Source organism: Lepus europaeus, chromosome 11 (genome assembly GCF_033115175.1).
Source record: "Lepus europaeus isolate LE1 chromosome 11, mLepTim1.pri, whole genome shotgun sequence".
NCBI lineage: Eukaryota > Metazoa > Chordata > Mammalia > Lagomorpha > Leporidae > Lepus > Lepus europaeus.
In genome coordinates this window covers 53,593,221-53,611,011 of record NC_084837.1, presented here as the reverse complement: position 1 = coordinate 53,611,011, position 17,791 = coordinate 53,593,221, and the positions used below count along the sequence as shown (strand labels likewise).

The window sequence follows — 17,791 nt, the reverse complement described above, 5'->3', positions numbered from 1 at the left end:
TCCTCCCTTCACCCCCACAGGCCCTGGAGATGCCATTCGCCAGGCACAAAGGCTGGGCAGTGCTACAGGAAATCACAGCCATCCTAACAGCTTCCTCGGCACAGAGGTGCCGGAAGGCCGGAAGGAGCAAGTCCGCTGGGCAGCTGACAGCCTCGGCTCCCCAGGCCTGAGCTCCCACACACACACCCACCAGCCCTGTCCTGAGCCAACCTGGTTATTAAAAGGCAACTCCTCCAGCCGCTTCCCGTACAGAGCCAGCTCCTCTCTCACCAGCTGGGCCCGGGCAGTTGGCTCCAGAGCCCCTAGGGCCACCACATGGGCACCCTGGCTCTGCTCAAGCGTCTCCCCCAGGCCTGCATCACTCGCCACACTCAGCACCAGGTGTACCCACTGTGATATTGAGGAAAGGAGCAGGGGCATAGAAAGGAGAGAACACCATGAAAGAAGTCCCTCTCCCCGCCACCACCCCCCTCCATCTCCCCCAGCTGGCCTCTGCCACCTTCTCACACTCACCCGGGGCAGGGTCTTTGGGATCCAGTCTGAGATCGGCTGCCCCTTCGGATCCACCAGCCTGTCAGCCCCGTCGATGATCAGGACCAGGGTCTGGCCAGGTTTCAGGGACTCAGCCGACTTGGGCAGCAGCCTCTGCTGCAGCTCCCACACCAGGCCTCTGTAGGGTGAGGGGCAGTCAGGGGCAGTGGGAGAGCAATGCAGGGGTGGTGCCAGGAGGCATCAGCGAGGCTGGGCTCACTGGGAGCTACGCACCGGTAGGTGTTGGGCAGGGCGCCCAGCTCTCGCAGCTGGCTGTGCAGATAGGTACAGAGGCGTCTGAGCAGGGTGAGGGCGAGACCCTGGTCGGGACGGGCCCCTGCAAAGTGGAAGAAGACCGTGGGCGCAGCCTTGGCCACATCAGGAGCCCGCAGGGCTGACACAAGGGATGCCTACACGGGAGGGGAGCAGAAAACAGCCGCATTTTACATACGCAAGCTCTCTGTGCCCCATCTCCTGAGCCCACCCAGCCTTCTTCCCTCTTGCCAGACCCCTGCAATGCTGTACCAGAAAGGCAGTCTTGCCCTGCCCCGACTGCCCGGTCACCAGGGTCAGCCTCTCACGGCGCAGCGTCACTTGCTGCACCATGTCCTGAAGAAGGTGCGGGCGGGCAGGACTCAGTGGGTTCTGCAGCTGCTGAAAGGTGGCCTGGACCAGGTCATCATCTGGGATGGACGCCGGCTGCTCCAGCTGGGCCCCGGGCTGAGGGCACACAGAGCAGTGACCGTGTGTGAGTCCATGCTCTGCAGAGCCTGCCCCCAGAGTGATTTCCCACCTAGGACCACCCAGACCACCCGCCCCCCCGCTCCACCCCACTCCTGCTGACCTGCAGGTAAAGCTTCTGGATCATATTCCACACATCCTGCAGCACCAACTGCCCAAACTCCTCCAGCCCCGCAACGTAGGGCCGGCCAGCTGCTACGCCCCCCCACTCACAGGGGTATCTGTAGGCAAAGCAAGCACAGCCAGAGTCAGCGCAGGCCTGGCTCCCTCACCACAAGTCTGTCCAGGTGCATTCCACCGCCCCCAGCTCACCTGCGGCAGGTAACTCCTTCCTGTCTACTCAGGTAGCTCTTCAGTTCTGAGATTCGCCGTGCCGCGTCTTCAGACTCAGAAACAAAGTCCGATTTCCAGGCATCTGGCACAGAGCTGATCGCCAAAGTTACATTCAGGGCCAGGCTCCCTCCACCAACCATCACACACAGCTGTGAATCCCTGAACGCCTTAAGTCTGCTGATTTCAGCTCCAAGGTTGACTTGGGGCCGCAAAGATATTCTCCCTGTTTCTCTCTTCTGGCTCCCTCCTCCTACACTATGAATCTGGGGGAGAGATGACTGAGGCTGCCTGGCCCTCCGAGGAGGGGCGTGTGGGCCCTGGAAGCCACAGAAGGTACCTGAGGAAGCTGGAATCCCGGAAGTAGATGAGAGCTTGGGCAGAGGGTTGCCGGTGTCGGTCCCGGTTCAGGAACTGCATCACCTCCATCTCTGTCACAGAGCGCCCTGAGGGGTACTGCTTGGCCTGCAGGGAGAGGGCAGACACAGGCGGGTTCAGCTCTAGGTCACTTAGACCCCTCAGTGACCTGCCAAGATCCCTCTCCCTCCAGATACAGCTAATTGCGAACATTTATGGAACGCCTGTCCCGGGTGGAGCATTTCTGCATTAGATTTTTAATTCTCATAGCAACCCTGCAATGTGGGTGCTGCTGCTTCTCTTTAATATGTGTGGAAATCAGGCAGAGGTTCGATGAAGCTGCTTCCCACAAAGACACACATCCTAGCCGGCGCCGCAGCTCAATAGGCTAATCCTCCACCTTGCAGCGCCGGCACACCGGGTTCTAGTCCTGGTCGGGGCACCAGATTCTGTCCCGGTTGCCCCTCTTCCAGGCCAGCTCTCTGCTGTGGCCCCGGAGTGCAGTGGAGGATGGCCCAAGTGCTTGGGCCCTGCACCCATGGGAGACCAGGTCCTGCCCGCCGGCCGCAGCGCGCTGGCCGCGGCAGCCACCGGAGGGTGAACCAACGGCGAAAGGAAGACCTTTCTCTCTGTCTCTCTCTCTCACTATCCACTCTGCCGTCAAAAACAAAAAACAAAAACAAAAAAAAAACAACACAGCCTATAAACAACACACGGAGATCAGAACCCAGATACGTCTGATGACACAGACCTCCCCTCCTCCCTCTCACATCCCTTGGCCAACTCCAGAGAGCCTTAGCCAAGGAGCGTCCCCATCCAGGACTTAGCCACTTGCAGAATTCCTTGCCTGTGTTTCACTCCAAGCCTCCAGGACCTGCCTGTGCATGGTCCCAGGATTCCTGACAAACTGTGGCTTCCCTGACCTCTGCCTGACCTTGGTTTCCTCCCCACCCCCTCCTCCAACCTTGTGTCACTCACCCAGTGGAAGTGAGGATGGTCGGGCAGGCTATAGCTGGGGGGGACGTAGCCATAGCGGGAACCCAGGATCCCTATAAACAGCTGGGAATTCTCTACCTCCCCGAGGCACACCTCCAGTTGTCTGTAGGCACAGGGAGGAAGACATGTGGGAGTCGCTGGTGCAGTTATCAGCGAACACAGGCAAAATCGGGGGCAGGGCCCTGGGGTAAACTTGGGAAAGTCAGAGCAGGCTGCTCTCCTTAGCACCCGAGGGGCAACTCCTCGCCTTGCTCTCACCCATTCTTAAGGCCCAGCCCTGCCCACCTCAGTTCTCCCACCCCAGCCCCTCGTCCCTGTGGGGCCCCACCTGTTCCTGCGGGTCTCCTCCTCAGTGATGCCCCAGCGTAGGTCAATGGCATGAAGACTGATGCGGTGGGGGGCCGCTCGGGCCTGCAGGGCCGGCAGCACGGACCTCAGCAGCAAGTCCCGCTCCCCGTGCATGTCCCGGAAAGTGGATGAGATGAAAAGCCGGATGCTGCGCCAGCTGAGGACAAGCAGGGAGCCGGGCTCGGTCTAGGGATCAGCCCCACCGCCCAACCCGCAGACACGGCTGTGACCACCTCCACTAGGGATCGGCCCCATTACCCAACCCGCAGACACGGCTGCAACCACCTCCACTAGGGATCGGCCCCATTACCCAACCCGCAGACACGGCTCCGACCGCCTCCACTAGGGATCGGCCCCACTGCCCAACCCGCAGACACGGCTGCGACCACCTCCAGCACTGAGTGCGTGGCAGAGCCCACGGGGAGCAGAGCAGGCTCCGGCAGCTCTCCAGAGAATATCCCACTCTGTCTGAGCCACAGAGCCCTGGAATGTCTTGCCTTTTCTCCTGATGCGCTCCCTTTCACCTCATTGTTATTATGCACTTATCCTTTGCTCAGGATAACACAACAAGGTAAGCATTATCATCATCTCCATTTTACTGACCGGGAAACTAGAGCTTTAAGAAATTAAGCAATTAGCCCAAGTTTCAAGCTACTATTTAGCAAAGCTAGGATGAAAAAGTCAGAGCCAGTGCTTCAAGCCCTGCGCCTAAGCCCTGGCTCTGTGGCCACGGTGCCTGCTCCATAGTCCAACCTCCTCTCAGCTTCACAGGCTGCCGGTCCCCTGCGCTAGAGAAACAGTGCCCAGGGGAGAGGATGCATACCTTGGAGAACAGAACAAGCTCAACAGCCAGAATTTCAGAGTTTGTCAGATCTGATCGCAGCCCCTCCCCATTCACAGAGGCATAGAAACACAGACTGACCCGGGCTGGGAAGTAGGAGCTAAGGGGCTTGGAACATCCTCTTCCAGGGGCTGGAGACATACAGCTCCCGTCTTTCCTGGGGGTGGTGGAATCTTGAAGATTTTGTCCATTTGGCCTACGTGTTCCAGAAGGCGGGAAGCTCCACGCTCTGCAATGAACCTGAAGAAAAACCAGCAACAAAATAAACGAAAGTAGAAGTCCGGATCAGGAAAGCCTTCCAAGAGGGGCAGGGGGACAAAGGAAGGGTCAGTACAGGTCACCCAGTACACTGGAGCTCCTTCAGGTCAGGTGACTATGTATAGAGAATCCAGACTTAAGATTGGATACTGCAGAACCACAGGAATAAGGGAGAAGAAGAAACAGCTGGAGCCGCTCCCGCAGTGCGTAAGGCTAAGCTGTAGAGTTTGAGCCCTCCCCAGTCTGGGCTGGATCAGCTCTCTACCAGCCGTGAGAGCTCCACGGAGAAGGAAAAGTGTGTGTGAGGCTCTGCAATAGGAGTTGAGGGAAATGGGTGGCATCCAGAGGGGAAAAACAAGACAAGGAGAAGGTTAAGGGTAGAGAGAGACAAAGTAAAAAGATTTTTGTAATCCAGCTTAAATATTCACAGATGAGGATTTTCTCTGGGTCAAGAACTGCACAAAGGCCGTGTGATATGACTGACTCTTGAATTGTTCTCAAGAGACTGCAAACTTTGCAATCTCCCATGCCCCTTTTCCTCTTTCCTACCAGTATAATTAGCATAAACTTGGCTGGATACAAAAATGACAGACACTTAAGCAGTCATTTTGAACCATGAGTTAGAAGCTCAGTATATGAGCATGGCAGAGTAATGACAGCAAGAGTGCCCCAAACAATGACACTACTGAAATAATACACAGGAGTAGCACTTTGGGACACTGGGCTGGGCAAAGATGTTTTAGTTAAGCCCTCAGTAGCACAGGCAACAAAAGCAAAACTTGACAAGGGGAACTGCATCAAACTAAAGAGCTTCTTTCTACAGAGCAAAGGAAAAAATCAATAGAGCAAGGAGACAATCCACAGGATGGGAGGAAACATAGGCTAGTCATCTGAAAAGGGCTTAACATCCAGAGTTTATAAGGAATTCAAAGACATCAACAGCAAAAAAAAAAAAAAAAAAAAAAGCCAAACAATTCATTTAATAAACAGGCAAATGATCTGAACAGACATTTCTCTAAAAAATATACAAATGGCCATGAAATACAGTAAGAATTGATCAACATCACTAACCCCCCAAGAGAAATGTAATCAAAAGTACAATGAAATGTACCTCACCCTTGGCTAGAATGGCTATTACTAAAAAAGATTTTAATAAAAGTGCTAGAGAGAATGTGGAGAAAAAGGAACTGTCATATACTGTTGATGGGAATGTAAATTAGTACAGCCATTATGGAAAGTAGTACAGAGGTTTCTCAAAAATCTAGTAGTCTGATCCAGCTCTCTGCTGTGGCCTGGGAAAGCAGCAGAGAATGGCCCAAGTGCTTGGGCCCCTGCTTCCACGTGGGAGACCTGGAAGAAGCTCCTGGCTCCTGGTTTTGGATCAGCTCAGCTCTGGCTATTGTGGTCATTTGGGGAGTGAACCAATAGATGGAAGATCTCTCCTTCTATCTCTCCCTATCTCTCTCTGTCTCTCTCTCTCTCTCTCTTTTCTCTAACTCTGCCTTTAAAATAAATAAACAAATATTTTAAAAAAATCTAGAAGTAGAACTGTCATATAATCCAGCTATCCCACTATGAGTATATAACCAGAGGAAATGAAATTAGTATGTCCAAAAGACATCTGTAGCCCTATGTCTGTTATAGAAACCATGCCATACAGTCTCCAGTTCAAGTCTCAGTTGCTCCACTTCTGATCCAGCTCATGCAATTGTACCTGGAAAAGCAGTAGATGATGGTCCAAATGCTTGGGCCCCTGCACCCATGTGGGAGACCCAGAAGAAGCTCCTGGCTCCTGGCTTTGGATAAGCTGAGCTCTGGCCATTGCAGCCATTTGGGAAGTAAACCAGCAAATGAAAGATCTCACTCTCTCCGTGTGTGTGTGTGTGTGTGTGTTTGTAACTCAGCCTTTCAAATAAATAAATCTTAAAAAAAAAAAAAAAAAAGAAAATGTGTTCAGGGCCAGCATGTGGCATAGTGGGTAATGCTGCCACCTACAACACTAGCATCCCATAAGGACACCGGTTGGAGTCCCAGCTGCTCCACTTCTGATCCAGCTCCCTGCTTGTAATGTTCTATATCACAGCAGGATACCTATGGTTGACAATAATTAATGGCATATTTCAAAATTGCTAGCAGAGAGGATTTTGAATCTTCCCAACACAAAGAAATGATCAATATATGGGGTGAAGATATGCCAATAACCCTGTCCTGATCATTACACTGGGTATATATATTGAAATGGCACACTGTACCCCATAAATCTATACAATTATTACATTATTATATATCAATTAAAAATAAAAAACGTCTATAGTTTGAAAAGACAGCAAATGCCTGGGCTCCTGTAACACTGAATTGCTAGTAGGTCTGGACAGCGGTAAAAGAGGAACAAACTTTTATCTTGCTTTAAAAAATAAGTAAATGGAGTTATACCACAGATGTCTTGGAGATGTTCTAACAGAGCCCCCAACCCCTTCAGTGTCCACCACGTACTCACTTCAGTATCCCGTCAGTACAGCCTGAGAGAGTCACATCATTGGGGTGCGACACTGGTGGGCTGGCAAAGAACACAGCAGTCGTTAACCATCAGAAACAGTGTGTCCCTAACGCCCTAGGAAGACCTCTCCCTCTGCACTCTCACAGGGCTACGTGCCAGGCGAGCGCTGGAAGGGACCTTCACCAACAGGCATAGGCCTGGCATGAAGACTTCAGAGAAACTGGCAGCACTTGCAGTGCAGCGGAGGTGAGAAGGCAGACAGGCAGGGTCTGGCTAACGAGGACCCCAAGCTCCAGCACGGGCGGAGAGGAGGCAGGGATCACGCACGGCAGACCCTGGGCGGGGCGAGCAGGCATCCTTACAGGTAGTATAACTGTCTCAGGAGGACACCGACGAAGAGGCACTTGGGATTCACGTGCTGCCAGAAAAGCTGCTTGGCCACATTTATGCTTCTTTCATTCATCATTTTGCCAAAGAGGATGACCCTGTCCACCTGTAGGATGAAAGGGAGAGGGCTGAGACCAGGGAACAAGAGGGTAGAACAGGTGCTTTGCTGAAGAGCTCAGGATCTCAAGAAAGGAGGACTGGAGGGAGCAGGAGAACGCAGAGGAACGGCCTCTCCTGGGAGCACTCTGAATGAGGAGAGCCATACCCCGACTCGCGAGCGGTCAAAGTGGAGGCTGGGTATGGGCGGTGGTGTACTAAAGCTGGCTCATTTAGGGCTGTGAGAGCTGATTCTTAAATTTCCAGGAATTTTGTGAGTCATTTACTAAAATGGTTATTATTGGGCCAGCTCTGCAGCGTAGCTGGTAAAGCCGCCTCCTGCCGTGCCGGCATCCCCTATGGCCGCCGGTTCAAGCTCCAATTCCGATCCAGCTCTCTGCTGTGGCCTGGGAAAGCACTGGAAGATGGTCCAAGTTTTTCAGCCCCTGCACCTGCGTGGGAGACCTGGAAGAGGCTCCTGGCTCCTGGCCTTGGATCGACTCAGCTCTGGCCATTGCAGCCATCTGGGGAGTGAACCAGCAGATGGAAAACTTCTCTCTCTCTCTCTCTCTCTCTCTCTCTCCCTCTGCCTCTCTCTAGCTCTCCCTTTCAAATAAATAAATCTTTAAAAGAATTTAAAAATAAATAAGTAAATAAAATGGCCATCATTAAACACTAAGCTGTGTAAGCTCAGAAGTCAATAAATTATATTAAAAACAAACATAACAAACACTCAAAACTCATCACTTTCCTAATTATTTTTACTCCATTTTATCATTATCAACCCTTGAGCTGATGTGCATCTGCTGATTGGAATTATGGAAATATTACACCATGGTGTGCTATACGGTACCACCTCCCAACTCTGTGTGACCCTGTGTTGACAGCTTGAAATCTGCAGTGTAGGACCATTCACACCCTGGAGATTAGCAAATGCTGATTTCAAAACTTATTTTTCCAAGAGAGGTAAGTAGCTAAAAATTCACCAGCATACCAGCTGGGAGCTGACCCGGATATTGTACATGGTTTGAAAGGTCAGTATCGAGGGGATAAGGAATGAGATGTGTTGGTTGTAGAGGCAAATGTTGGTGGGGGAGAAGGGTGGTTCAGGTGCTGAGCAGTACTCACAGGGACCCTCTGTACAGCCAGAGACAGCAGGTACTTCCCCAAAGTATCCAGGGACGAGTCATCCTTTTCCTCCAACCCCTGAAGGAAAGAGACTCGGGCTGTGTGGCTGCACGGGACATGACCCATCAACGGCAAACACCACAGTCAGCCTGGGAACTCAGCACAGCCAGGCGTGGGTCCCTCGGACATTTTTGGACGGTGGGGTGGGTGTCTGACCTGCACTTGAGCCTGGAGCTCGGTGGCAGTTTTCAGGATGCCTTCTTCTGCCTTTAGCACCGCAGTCTTCAAAGTGCCTCTCCCACACAGCACGAGATCCACCTGCTCCGCCCGCGCGATCATCATTGCAATCAGCAGCAGCACGTAGTTCAGCGGCGGCTGATGGACAGGCATCAGGAGAAACAACGCTCTTATTCTGGGACCCCCTCCTTGCCCGCCGAGCGCTGGGAGCCAGGTCCCGCCAGTGATCTCAGCAAAAGGGAGAAGCTCCCGCACTAGGAGAGGGCACCCGCAGCAGGCCTCCAGAAAGCTGGGTGGAGAGCAGGCAGGATCGCTGCCCAAACACAACACCGTAACACAGAGAGGTAAACGACGTGGGACATATTTTTATGAGAGTATAAGTGAGAGCCAAACGTGAAAGACTGGTGTTATAATCCATGAACATGGCTGAATCCACATCTTAGAACCTGACCCACACACCCAGGACTCAGAAGCAAACTCACACCGTTTATTTCAGGCTGTGCGCTTGCCCTAGAGAACCAGGTCTGAGAACAGGATCCCCCTTGGGCTACCTTCCAACCCTCTGGAGGGAGCTCTTTATTTCTTTACCCCTTGTGCGTTGCTCTTGGGACACAGCTTGTCTGCATTGACATCCTTCAGATAGACCAAGAGGGTGCGGCCGGGCAGCGGGGGCAGGTTGTACTGCACCGAGAGGTTCACAGCCGTCTCCAGGGCCTGTCGGTACCGCTCCAGCAGCTCGGCGTCACATTTCCACTGTCTGCGGGCAGGAAAGGCAGAGACACGCTTAGGGGCTCGTGGCCACGCTGCTTGAGCAGGTGTGAAGATGGGGACGCAGCACTCAGTTACGAGTCCTCTGCCACCCTCCTCACGCGCTGCCACTCTGGGCCACAGCCTGGGACAGAGGGTCCCCCTGCCCCTGTTCTACAGGCCTCCTCAACCCATTCTCACAGTAGGAGCGGGGAAGCCACCGGTGGACCCAGACTCTGAAGTACCTGCCACACTCACCACATTAATCCATACTTAATTCACAAGGCAAGACGTAAGTGCTACACATTGCAATTTGGATTGTAAATAGCAAACACTAATTGCTTTGAAAACTGCAATGAAAGTTAGAGAATGAATTAAACATTCATCGTGTTTTTCCTATACGATCTCAATTTCAGGGTCACTCGATAGTGTTAGCCGATGAGAGAGGCTATTTTTAGATTTCCGGCTAATAGATACGGGGAATTTGAAGTCCTTCCTAAGAAATGAGCTGTTTTGTTATTTTTTGGCTTAGTATGTTGAAACAAACAATTTCATAGCTTCAAAAAATAAACAATAAATATGGGGAAATTATGGGAAACCCCTAATTTGCAGCTACCAGTGGAACAACTGATTCAGGCAAGATCACCAATGGATGAGCCACTAACCACAGTGCAGAGATGAGGCTAACACTACCAAAGCCACATACTTATGAGCAGGACCAAGAGACTTCTATACCTCCTGATCTTGTATTCTGTCAGAGGCACCAAATCTGGTGGTCCTCTCCAAAGAGTGTACATAGAATCACCAGAAAGAGCTGGCATTGTGGCAACACTGCTATCCCATATGGGCACTGTTTCAAGTCCCAGCTGCTACGCTTCAGACCCAGCTCCCTGCTAACGTGCCTGGGAAAGCAGCAGAAGGTGACTCATCTGGGGCATGAACAAGTGGATGGAAGATGCCTCTCTCTTCTCCCCTCTGTCTCAGTCTCTCTTTGAAAACAAGTATTTTTTTTTTTAAATCACCTGGAAATATTTTCGCAAAAAAGAGAGAGGAGAGTATGTTTATATTCAAGCCTTTAGAGTTAATGCCTAGAGAACATGGAATAAAAAGTCAGATTATATCACAAGGAGGTAAACCCAGAACGTACTACAATATGTAGGGCCCCCTACACCTGCACAGTAAATCATGACATGAAAACAACTGAAAGATTAAGAGTCAAGAGACTTAACCAAATGTAATGTGTAGACATTGTTTTGATACTGATTTGAATAAAATACTGAAATGATGTGTTTTAGGCAACTAGAAAGTTTGAATATGGACCAGATAATAGATAATATTGAGGAATTGTTTTCAGCTTTGTTCAAGTTCCAGCTGCTCTACTTCTGATCCAGTTCCCTGCGAATGTGCCTAGGAAAGCAGAGGAGGATGACCCAAGTGCTTGGGCCCCTGCACCTATGTGGCAGACCCAGAAGAAACTCCTGGCTCCTGGTTTTGGCCTGGCCCAGCCCTGGCCATTGTGGCCATTTGGGGATTGAACCAGAGGATGGAAGATCTCGATCTCTCTCTCTCTCTCTCTCTCTCTCTCTCTCTCTCTATATATATATATATATATATATATAACTCTGCCTTTTGAATCTTTTGAATAAAATAAATAAATCTTTAATATATAAAGAAAAAAGAAAAAAGGATCAGTAAAAGGAAACATGACAAAATCTAGATAATCAGGGCCAGCATTGTGACACGGCCGGTAAAGTTGCCACCTGCAACCCCAGCATCCCATATGGGCTCCAGTTCAAGTCCCGCTGCTCCACTTCTGATCCAGTTCCTTACTGATGGCCTGGGAAAAGCAGCAGAAGATGGCCCAATTACTTGGGCCGCTGCCACCCACATGGGAGACCCAGATGAAGCTCCTGGGTCCTGGCTGTTGCAGCCATCTGGGGAGTAAACCAGAAGATGAAAGATCTATCTCTCTCTCTGTCTCTCCCTCTCTTTCTGTAACTCTTTCAAATAAATAAATATCTTTTAAGAAATCTAGATAATCTAGCAAACATTTTTGCAAATCTGTTATCCTATTCTTATTATTTGTATACATATATAATTTGTTTCACTTAATAACAATACTTTAAACTAGAGAATTTAGTAGTTTTACCAGTCCTATTCAATAGAATTAAATTATAATTAATTAAATTGTGTTAGATTTAAATTATACACATTATTTAAAAATTTCTGGTAGCCCCATAGAGTTACCAGGTGATGGCTCAAATACTTGAGTCCCTACTACTCATGTGGGAGACTTGGATTGAGTTCTAGGTTCCTAGCTTTGGCCTGCCTGGCTCAGGCCCAGCTATTGCAGACATTGCGGAGCGAACAGTAGATAAAAAATTTCTGTTTTTTATCTGGCAGGAGCCAGGTGCTTCTCCTGGTCTCCCATGGAGAGGACCCAAGCACTTGGGCCATCCTCCACTGCACTCCCTGGCCACAGCAGAGAGCTGGCCTGGAAGAGGGGCAACCGGGACAGGATCGGTGCCCCGACCGGGACTAGAACCCGGTGTGCCGGCGCCACAAGGTGGAGGATTAGCCTGTTAAGCCACGGCACCGGCCAAGAATTATCTTTAAAAATGAGTAGATGAATTTAATATATTAGATGTAATCTAATATATACAAATATTTTCATGTCAGCATGTAATTAATACAAGATTTACTAGTGAGATATTTTACATTCTTTTTTCAGGCTGTCTTCAAAATCCAACATGTCTTAACTCCCACTAGCCACATTTCCAGTGCTAAGCTAGCCAACATGTGGCTAGTGGCTGTCAGCTGGTCATTCCAGGCATACCATTTGGACTGGCATCTTGGACTTGATTCTTTAATGGCCTTGTGTTCAGCCACTGGTTAGGAGATTCCTGGACACTGAGGCCTACTTGAAGGTCAGATGAGTCCTGGATTTAAAGTGAAAATGAACGTACACTAGCAGAGTATGTAAAGGGCAGAGAGCTGAAACTGCACCAAGACCACACAAGAGGCTGTGTGTTTGCCTTTGCACCTGCTTGATCATAGCTATCTTTATATGACAAACATATTTGAAAAGAAGGTGAGTGGGTCAAAAAAATAAAACAGAAAAAAAACCAAGAAGATATCATGGAGAAGAGAAAGAAAGAAAACATGAAACAGAACAGAGGCACAAAGGGCACAGGAAGATGCTACACAGACTCAGAATCCTCAGGTACCACTAAAACAACCACAGGTAACAGAGTGGAGGCCCAGGCATGGATTTTGTTTCATGATCTCTGTACAGGACAACGTTATGATGAGTTCTGCAGTGCAACAGATGAGATCGCAACCAGGCCAGGTCCAAGCCATTAGGATGACTGACAAGCAGTATCTTTAGAGATAAACTGCTGAGGTTCTCAGGTGACCCCAAGCATTGCCTGTTGCCCGCTCCGGGCTCCTGGAAGCTGCACACACCTGGCTTTCTGTATTTTCAGCTTCTCCCGCTTGAGCTGCTCGTACATCACAGGTATCATCATGACCATCCGAAGCAGTCGAGGTTGACAACTATGGAGGCCAAGGAGAATCTGACGGGACAACCTCTTGACATTCCTTGCATTTCTAATCAGTATCCGCTTCATCAGTGTTGTATTGGAAGGAAAAGGCAACGCTGCGTGGTGACAGAAAAATATCTGAGACAGGTGTCTCCTCATCGCTCATCTTGTCCTGCCAATACTAGGTCCTGAGCCTCAACCCTTGGGGCTTCCTTCTGCCCACCCCACACTCTGAGAATGCAAGGCAAGAGGCTCAAGATATCAATGCTGCTGTCACCTGCACGCTCAGACATGGGAGGCAAACAGCAGTTGGAAGAAGGGGGCTGATACCTCTGTTTCTGAGTTGCGTCTCCAGGTTATTGATGGAATCGTGGGCATTGAGGAATCTGAATGGAAACTGCCGACTGTGGATCACCGACTTCTGGAAAGGAAAGGAAAGGATGCATCATGAGCAGATAATAGGGGCTTCCGGGCTGCAGGGACCAGGAGGACGAGGTATCAACTCTTACAGTTTGTGGGAAGGTCAGGAAGGACAAAACGAACTTAGAGAAGAGATACAGAGGGAGGAGAGGGAAAAGAAAGTGGTCTTTTTTTTTTTTTTTTTTTTGACAGGCAGAGTGGATAGTGAGGGAGAGAGACAGAGAGAAAGGTCTTCCTTTTTGCCATTGGTTCACCCTCCAATGGCCGCTGCGGCCGGCACATCGTGCTGATCCGAAGCCAGGAGCCAGGTGCTTCTCCTGGTCTCCCATGCAGGTGCAGGACCCAAGGACTTGGGCCATCCTCCACTGCCTTCCCGGGCCATAGCAGAGAGCTGGCCTGGAAGAGGGGCAACCGGGATAGAATCCGGCACCCCAACCGGGACTAGAACCCGGTGTGCCGGCACCACAAGGCGGAGGATTAACCTGTTAAGCCACGGCGCCGGCTGAAAGTGGTCATTTTAAAAGACAAGAAGAGAGATAAAGGTGAGAAAATGACAGGAGCCCTGTTGCTTTTATACCTGACTTCCTATCTAATAAGCTAAATTATAGAAGTGCCTCTTCCTGGTAAGTTACTGAGCTCAGAAAATTAAAAATGCTCTTGTGGAGCGGGTGTGGTGGTGTATCAGGTTAAGCTGCCCCCTCCAATGCCAGCATCCCATATGGACCCTGGTTCAAGTCCCAGTGGCTCCACTTCTGATCCAGCTCCCTGCTAATGTGCCTGGGCAAGCAGCAGAAGATGGCCCGAGTCCTTGGACTCCTGCCGCTCATGTGGGAGACCCAGAAGAAGCTCTTGGCTCCTGGTTTGGGCCCTGCCTAGCCCAGCCCTGGCTGTTCTAGCCTTTTAGGGAGTGAGCCAGTGGATGAAAGATCTCTCTCTATCTTTCCCTCTCTCTCTAACTCTATCTTTCAAATAAATAAAATAAATCTTAAAAAAAAAAAAAAAACGCTACTGTAGTTTCTCAAAGGATGGACTGAACCCCCAGATCTGTTTCCCCATGCAATTTCCAAACCAATTGGCAGCCCACTTGGAAATACTGCGATGGCCTGGACCTTCTTCAGCCACCTGGAAAAGCCTGGTCGCTCCAGCAGCAGCAGCAGCATGTCCACACCTGTGTCTGGTCACAGGGCCACACCTTTAACATACCACCCCCCCCCCAACATGTACCGTATGCTGGAGGCGCTGGAGAACGAGCTCATGGTGGCGGGCACTGATTCCCACTCGCAGCAGGTTGCACAGGTTCCGGAGCATGGCCATGAATGGAAGCTTCCCATTGTCTGCAGAAGATGGGGCACAGGGTAAGGAAAACAAATGAGAGGCCGGTGCTGTGGCATTGCACAGGGTAAAGCCGCCATCTGCAGTGGCAGCATCCCATATGGGCACTACGCCACCTCCGATCCAGCTCTCTGCTGTGGCCTGGGAAAGCAGCAGAAAATGGCCCAAATCCTTGGGCCCCTGCACCCATGTGGGAGACCGGGAAGAAGCTCCTGGCTCCTGGCTTCGGATCAGCACAGCTTTGGCCGTTGCGGCCAATTGGGGAGTGAACCAATGGATGGAAGACCTCTCTCTCTCTCTCTGCCTCTCCTCTCTGTGTAACTCTGACTTTCAAATAAATAAATAAATCTTTTAAAAAAAGAAAAACAAGCAAATGAGCGATGACGGGAAATCTACAATGGGAGGTGCACGGAGAAATGAGGTAAAAGGCAATCTGAGCTCTGAAGCTCCAATATATGAAGTCTACGAAACTCAGGCAAAAGCTCTAAAGTCAGATGTTTTTTAATAGCATAATCTGACTTTTTTCAAAGACAAAAGAGGAAACAAAATGGAAAATAGGTACACGTATGTGAAAATAGAAAGAAAAAGCTTTCTGCAGTTAAAAATTAACAAAAGAACAGAGGAAAGGGAAGACTGAAAGTAACTTGGTTCTCTCCAATCTTTTTTTTCAATCAGCATAGGCAAATCACCTGAAACTTCCATGTCTTAAGTCTGAATGTCTACAGAGATTCCAGTGTGTCCTAAACCAGTCCTGTCTTATCTGAAATGAATTATGCACACATGGATACAAGTGAAACCAGAGAAGAGGTCATATGTCAAGACTTCATCCTTGGCTGGCGCCACGGCTCAACAGGCTAATCCTCCGCCTTGTGGCGCCGGCACACCGGGTTCTAGTCCCGGTCGGGGCACCGGATTCTGTCCTGGTTGCCCCTCTTCCAGGCCAGCTCTCTGCTATGGCCCAGGAGTGCAGTGGAGGATGGCCCAAGTGCTTGGGCCCTGAACCCACATGGGAGACCAGGAGAAGCACCTGGCTCCTGCCTTTGGATCAGCGCGGTGCGCCAGCCGCGGTTGCCCTTGGAGGGTGAACCAACGGCAAAGGAAGACCTTTCTCTCTGTCTCTCTCTCACTGTCCACTCTGCCTGTCAAAAAATAAATAAAAAAAAAAAATTAAAAAATGAGGATGATTCATTTAAAAAAAAAAAAAAAAAAGACTGCATCCTTGGGGCCGGCACTGTGGCACAGCAGGTTAAAGCCCTGGCCTGAAGCACAAGAATCCCATATGGGCGTCGGTTGCGGCCATCTGGGGAGTGAACCAGCGGATGAAAGACCTCTCTCTCTGTCTCTACCTCTCTCTGTAACTCTTTCAAATAAATAAAATAAATATTAAAAAAATTTTAAACAAAGACTCTGTGTGTGTGTGTGTGTGTGTGTTTCTCTGTCACTCAGCCTTTCAAATAAATAAATCTTCAAGGCGGGGGGCAGCATGTGGCACGCTTAACTCACCATGTGTGATGCTGGCGTACCGTACCAGAGTGCCAGTTCCAGGCCTACCTGCTCTACTTCCAGTCCACACTCCTGGGAAGGCAGTGGAAGACGGCCCAAGAACTTGAGTCCCTGCTACCCACGTGTGAGACCCAGATGGAATTCCTAGCCCAAACCTGGCTGCAAAGCACTTAACCACATCTGGAATAATGATCCATCTATAACACCAACACTCCTCAAAGCAGGCTCCCCTGTCTACTTCAGTGTGGTAAATGGAGACCTTCTAAATCTAATCATCTTCAGCGCTATAACTAGCAGGCGAGAGAATAATTGCATCACATCATGGAAATCTACTCCATGTCTAAAACGTATGAATGGGAAAGAGAAGACGAGAGTGTGATGGTCAAGGTCACCATACCGATGAGTTCCTCCCAGACGGAAGCTTTGTTGCCCCGCAGGCTCAGCTCCCTCTCCCAGGTCTCTGGCCTAGACAGCTTCATCCGCTTCCCAGCTCTGCTAGAATCCCACGGTCCGGGAAGGCGACTTCGAGAAAAGAGCTGTAGATTGGAGGGGTACCTGGAACAGAGAAAGAGTCTATCATTTCAAAGCTAGCAGCAGAAAAAAAAGGAGAGATGAGTTACCCAAATGCAGCTAGTCATTCACAGCCCACGTCTACCCAAACACACGTCCCTAGGGTTGATAGCTACTAGGAGTGGGGCCATGATGTGGAAAAGCCACGGGGCTACCTACGTGGAGTACACAGGCAGGGCTGGCTTCTCACCTGTAGCCCAGCAGGGCCTGGACAAGCTCAGCAGGCTCCTTGATACGCAATCGCTGTACCAGCTTCTTCAGGGTGAACCTCGGCGGAATCTTCTTTGTTTTCACTGCACTGTAGGCTGCCTCAAACTGTGGAAATACCCCAGTCCCACGGGGGTCATTTCACCCATGATCTTGGACACTTGCTTCAGAAAGCAGAGCCTAAGATCATGCTGTACCTATGGGGGAATTTCTTTCTCCCAAATGGTTTGGGCACAGAGTAGAAAGAGAGGGCCAAAGCGTCCAGCAACAAGAGCACCCATGATGAGCACAGGGCAGCAGGTCTTCGGGGTCACTGTGCCTCACTCCCACAGGCTGAACTGTCAGGGGTTAACATAGGGTGGTTGGCAGCGGAAACAACATGGGGATGGAACTAACAGGACATCCTTGTTGGGGGGCTGGGGAGCAGTGCCTACCTGAACAGAACAGATTAATGGAAGCAATAGCACAATGTAGGCTGTGAGGAATTAAAAAGCTGCGAAGAAGTTGGCTTTCAGAATCTTCTACAGTGAAAGAGCTAAGTGCAGGATACATTAATAGGATGAAAGCACCAGCTGACCAACTGAGAATGCGTTTTTTTCTTCTAATATTAATTTATATTTTCCTAATAATGTTTTAATCATGATGATGATGGTGGTGAGAGCTAACACCGAGGTAGTATCTGACGTTATTAGCAATATTTAAAAACAGTAACTGATGTAATCC

At 50.1% G+C, this 17,791-nt stretch overlaps 1 protein-coding gene across 1 annotated transcript in view; it reads right to left on the bottom strand.

Moving 5' to 3' along the window:
- Positions 1–17,791, bottom strand: part of TEP1 (telomerase associated protein 1) — a 46,935-nt gene that overhangs the window by 18,224 nt on the left and 10,920 nt on the right. The window contains exons 8-27 of the mRNA XM_062205539.1: positions 17,052–17,176; positions 16,689–16,846; positions 14,681–14,790; positions 13,367–13,457; positions 12,960–13,152; positions 9,336–9,504; positions 8,727–8,885; positions 8,511–8,588; positions 7,262–7,392; positions 6,900–6,959; positions 4,226–4,384; positions 3,284–3,460; positions 2,938–3,058; positions 1,943–2,067; positions 1,585–1,698; positions 1,376–1,493; positions 1,057–1,251; positions 766–941; positions 514–670; positions 211–390 (exon numbers count right to left, since the gene is read on the bottom strand). Of these exons, the coding sequence (XP_062061523.1) occupies positions 211–390; positions 514–670; positions 766–941; positions 1,057–1,251; positions 1,376–1,493; positions 1,585–1,698; positions 1,943–2,067; positions 2,938–3,058; positions 3,284–3,460; positions 4,226–4,384; positions 6,900–6,959; positions 7,262–7,392; positions 8,511–8,588; positions 8,727–8,885; positions 9,336–9,504; positions 12,960–13,152; positions 13,367–13,457; positions 14,681–14,790; positions 16,689–16,846; positions 17,052–17,176 (2,796 nt within the window). The remainder of the gene's footprint in view (positions 1–210; positions 391–513; positions 671–765; positions 942–1,056; positions 1,252–1,375; positions 1,494–1,584; positions 1,699–1,942; positions 2,068–2,937; positions 3,059–3,283; positions 3,461–4,225; positions 4,385–6,899; positions 6,960–7,261; positions 7,393–8,510; positions 8,589–8,726; positions 8,886–9,335; positions 9,505–12,959; positions 13,153–13,366; positions 13,458–14,680; positions 14,791–16,688; positions 16,847–17,051; positions 17,177–17,791) is intronic.